General features: G+C 33.7%; 1 protein-coding gene across 1 annotated transcript; it reads left to right on the top strand.

The window, feature by feature from the left end:
• Positions 1 to 1154: 1154 nt before the first annotated feature.
• LOC143916985 (uncharacterized) lies at positions 1155 to 4463 on the top strand. The gene is made up of 2 exons (XM_077438340.1): positions 1155 to 1357; positions 2537 to 4463. Exons 1-2 carry the CDS (start codon positions 1247 to 1249, stop codon positions 3722 to 3724), a joined length of 1299 nt encoding a protein of 432 aa, XP_077294466.1. The 5' UTR covers positions 1155 to 1246; the 3' UTR covers positions 3725 to 4463.
• The last annotated feature ends 612 nt before the right edge of the window (positions 4464 to 5075 follow it).

The raw sequence follows: 5075 nt of genomic DNA, 5'->3' as shown, positions 1-5075 counted from the left end.
ATAATCAGTTATTCAAATATTGTTATAGTTTAATGCTTTAATTGCAATAGCCTTAGATGATTGTGTTCTTGTCTATCTATGTATTCCGATTTTTTTTTCCTTACCATATGTAATGGGTATATTATTTTTGTGTGCCTAGCGTGGAGTCGCTGCTATTAGATCTCATTCCGTGTGTACATTAGACTGTCAGTCTTTATAACTAATGGTGGCTGTTATGAATTGTACGATCCTCCACATACGCTGTAGCTCCGGGAAGCGAAATTCCAAAACTTTTATTCCTTACTGTTCTATGTTTACCTTTCCGTGGAAAGTACGGGTATTCGATTTACTTATGTTGTACTGATGTGTATTTTAGTTTACTTATGTTGTACTGATGTGTATTCGATTTACTTATGTTGTACTGATGTGTATTTTAGTTTACTTATGTGTGTACATTCGTGGTCCACATGCATTTTTTTTTTAAATACTTGTATGATACCAAGAGAAAGGACACGAGAGAGGTCGGAAGTAACTGTAATATTATTTTGCTTCTGTAACTGTAAGACATTATTTCGTCTGTAACGCTGGGGTACCAGCTAAGTGGTATCGCCAAGGCTAAGGGGGGAGTATTGTGGCAACCCCAAAGGCTGGCCGTAAACGGAGGTGTTTTCGCCCCGAGGGCGGTCAGCGCGTCACGGGAAGCCATCTCTTCCCTTCGGACCTCGAAACCGACAACACCTCTCTCGTCTCCCACACTCGCTGTACCTGAACCAATAAACATTGTTTCCCGAAGCCGAACACCGCGTTTCAATCAATCGCCTGCTCTCCATATAATTATAGGGGATGAACGAATGAGACGACTGGCATGTAGATGCACGTACTTTATTTGTGGAAGCCAGAGACGGAGTGGCGAAGTGACTCTGAACACGGGCGAGTTTGGTCCCAACTCGCAGGAAGGTGACCGAACTCGACCATGTCACATAGCGAGCCGCCACATAATTATTTTCATTGATGTTTTTCAATATTATTCTGTTCCTTATAACGAACAAACAATATTTTGCATATACATTCAGAAGTGGGTCCAGGAAATTGGTAGGGTAAGTACAAGTAATTCTCTAAATTAGCCGTATTGAGCTATAGCTGTAAAAGGTGTGTTCTTCAGACCAAATCTCATTAGGAGACGAATTCCAACGGACTCCTGTTTGACATTTGACAGTCGTTTCGCGCGACTTTTCGTTTTCGCGCGATTGACTTATTGGAGTTCCCGATGCAGTGCAGACTTTGCTTGTCTTCTGGTCCGGCCGACTCTTTCGTCTCCATCCATGAAAACCCTCATCCACATTTGGCGCGACGCATTTCGGCCTGCTGTCAGCTGCAGGTCGTTTACCCTCTACAGTCTATACTCTACTCGTGAATCTGATTAATGTGTTTAAGATAAAGCCAAAGAAATATATTGATTATTTTTACTTTATCTATGTACGTAGTAACAATAGATGAAGTTTTGTGATCATGCGAAAATTCGAACTCGAGATTTTGACTGATTCGAACTCAGAATCGATTACTGATCACGTTTTCATGATCTAGAAAAAATGTGTGTGTGTGTGTGTCTGTGTGTTTTTTAAAAAAAAATTTTTAAAACAATATTTCATTATTTTTTCATTATTTTATTTTGACCTTTTAAATTATTTTAAGCGTCTTGATATTTATTGTGTATAATAAAGGTAGTGATTTAAAGTAAAAATAAAAAATAAAATCACCAAATTTAATGAACCGGAAGTGGGTTTTTCTCCTCGTAGAAAGGTCAAAAATGTTGTCGCCTGGATCCTGTCCACACCCCTGAACGTATTAAGCTGAAAAATTATATTTGTATTCTTTATGTACTAACTTAGATTTGGTAACGTTTTGGTCAGAATTTGTAAACCGGAAGTAGTATTTTTTTTTTAAACAATATTTCATTATTTTATTTTAACCTTTTAAATTATTTTAATAATTTTATTTTTTTAATTTTTTTTTATTATTTAAATATTTAATAAATATTTAAATAATAAAAAAAATTTGAACAAAATCTGACAACCGGAAGTAGAACTTTTGTCTTGTGCAAGGATTTGCATATATTTGCGCTCAATTTGTATTGCTATCATAGTTATTAGTTCAATATCTAATTTTGTTTTTTAACCTTCTTATATTCCTCAAATATATAGATAAAGTCATGGGTTGGTCACACCCGAATTTTTTTAGTTTCATCTGAAATATTTTGATGTCGATAATTACCAAGATCAATTTTGGCAGTGTTTATAAATTCGACAACATTACATATTTCTTCAATATTTTGAACTTCGATTTCTTTGTAAATAACATATCGATTATCGTTGCAAAAAATTCGATGGCGCTTTCTCCTTCAATGCTTTCACGCGATAAATCAGCTTCGGTGTGTTTTCTTTTAATCATAAGTTTATCGAGTTTTAGTACTTTTTCATATTTTTTCTTTTTCGAAAAATGCTCAATTAACCCTGTTGCCATCCGAATTCATTCTAATATAAACCTTTCGCATTTGCAGGTGAAGAAAGACGACAAATTGCCAGATAAAATATGTCGTCCTTGTTACAACAGTCTGGAATTGCTCATTAGTTTTCGAAAAGTTTGTCTTCGAAATGATGAAATTTCGAAACTGAAACAAAACAGGCATGTAGATATCAAACCAGAAGAAGTTCTGTTGGAAGATTTAATATGGGAAAATGAGTCTGATGTTAATACGCCACGTAACATTAACAATCATGCTGGAATTAAACCATACAAATGTGACATTTGCTCAAAATCATTCTCTAGAAAATTTGCCCTTGTGACGCACACAGCATTTCATACTGGAATAAAACCATACAAATGTGACATTTGTTCTAAATCATTTGCTAAAAATTCCCGCCTCGCGATACACAAAAAAATTCATACTGGGGATAAACCCTTCCAATGTGACATTTGTTTAAAATCATTTGCTGAAAATTCCCGCCTCACGGTACACAAAAGAATTCATACTGGGGTAAAACGATATCGCTGTGACATTTGTTTAAAATCATTCGGTGCAAAAAGTAGTCTCGTTAAACACATTAGAACTCATACTGGGATGAAACCATACGAATGTGTTATCTGTTTTAAATCATTTTTTGAAAAATGTAACTTGACAACACATATGAGATCTCATACTGGGGAAAAACCCTACCAATGTGACATTTGTTTAAAATCATTCGCTCATAAAGGTTATCTCGTTGAACATAAAAAAATTCATACTGGGGAAAAACCCTTTCAATGTGACATTTGTTTAAAATCATTTGCTGAAAATTCCCGCCTCACGGTACACAAAAGAATTCATACTGGGGTAAAACGATATCATTGTGACATTTGTTTAAAATCATTCAATGCAAAAGGTAGTCTCGCTAATCACATTAGAACTCATACTGGGATGAAACCATACAAATGTGATATCTGTTTAAAAACATTTATTGAAAAATGTAACTTTACAACACATATGAGATATCATACTGGGGAAAAACCCTACCAATGTGACATTTGTTTTAAATCATTTGCTAAAAAATCCCGCCTCACGATACACAAAAAAATTCATACCGGGGAAAAACCCTTTCAATGTGACATTTGTTTGAAATCGTTTACTCAAAAATACAGCGTCAAGATACACCGAAAAACTCATACTAGGAAAAAACCGGACACGGTTAAACTTGGCGACGCAAACTAGAAGACGCCAAAGTCCACGAACAGCAATATCATAAACGGCACACTCAGCGATGGTATATTTAAATACGGCAAAGTGAAACATGGCAATAAAAGTTATTTTGAAAAGAAAATTATTGACAGTTATAAATTTAATATATTTTTTTTAAAAACATAGTTAATTAGAAGAAAATTTCTATATCAGATAAATATAATATACATGCATCTTATAATTTAAAAATATAGTTGTAGGATGTACCATGAAGATTACCTATAATATTTAACCGATTTTATCATTAACCTTATTTAATGAAAAAATGTTTAAATATATATATTTTTTTTCACTATTTAATTACTGTTTTTAAGAATGTAGAATGTGAAGAATACTTTTAAATGACTTTCTTTCTTATTTTGTCTGCTTTATTCACACCGTCAATACATTTTGTGTACGATGTATCAGTTTGACCATTTCTGAATATACCATTGTTTAGTTTACCATTCCCGAGTTTGCGTTCGTGAGTTTACCTGTTCTGGGTAAACCATATCAATGTGACATTTGTTTTAAATCATCCATCGAAAAGTTTCTCTCGTTAGACCCATCAAATCTCATATCATGTTAAAACCAGTGCTGTAGACTTGTTAAAAAAACGCAACTCCGAATATATGACTTTTTACAGAAATTACATTACAAAAAAGTAAATGATGTATCATTTCGAAATCAATAACTGTACTGGCAATAATTTGAATAAAGTTCATAACCACCCAAAAAAATTTTTTTTTTTTTATTTCGGATCAATACTATTTTAAGAATGTAAGATATTTGAAATGGCACGATTTCCTGCACAGACTCCACACTTTTTAGCTACTTCCACACAATGATAATGATAATATATTATTGCCATAAGAAGTGCACGAATAATACCTGAGAAAACATAAAAGGGTGCAAAGAAGGTTACAAGGCAGATGGGCTGATTAAATTCATTAAAGCAACATAATTTTTGGCGATGCAATTTTTGTCTCTTTCTCTTTATATTTAACTATTGAAAAATTAACCCTTATTTTGGAATGGCAACACAGGCCGATAGTTTTTACCGCGAAAAGCAGGAGACGAGAGCCTCTGTCGCCAATCGCTCTTCGACCGTAGAGTCTGTTCAAGAAACGAGCGACCTGGTTGACAGTGTTCGTAACTACCGGTTGACTGCAAAGTATGCGTTACACATATATATATATATATATATATATATATATATATATATATATATATATATATATATATATATATATACTAGTGAATAGCCCGATGAAATATCATCGCATGGGTATAAAATTATTATATACCCGTATAAAACTAAAAAAAAAATCCGGAACCGGAACCG

Source organism: Arctopsyche grandis, chromosome 9 (assembly GCF_051622035.1).
Source record: "Arctopsyche grandis isolate Sample6627 chromosome 9, ASM5162203v2, whole genome shotgun sequence".
Taxonomy (NCBI): domain Eukaryota; kingdom Metazoa; phylum Arthropoda; class Insecta; order Trichoptera; family Hydropsychidae; genus Arctopsyche; species Arctopsyche grandis.
Note: the sequence above shows the minus strand (reverse complement) of the source record. Positions and strands in the feature narration are given on the sequence as shown.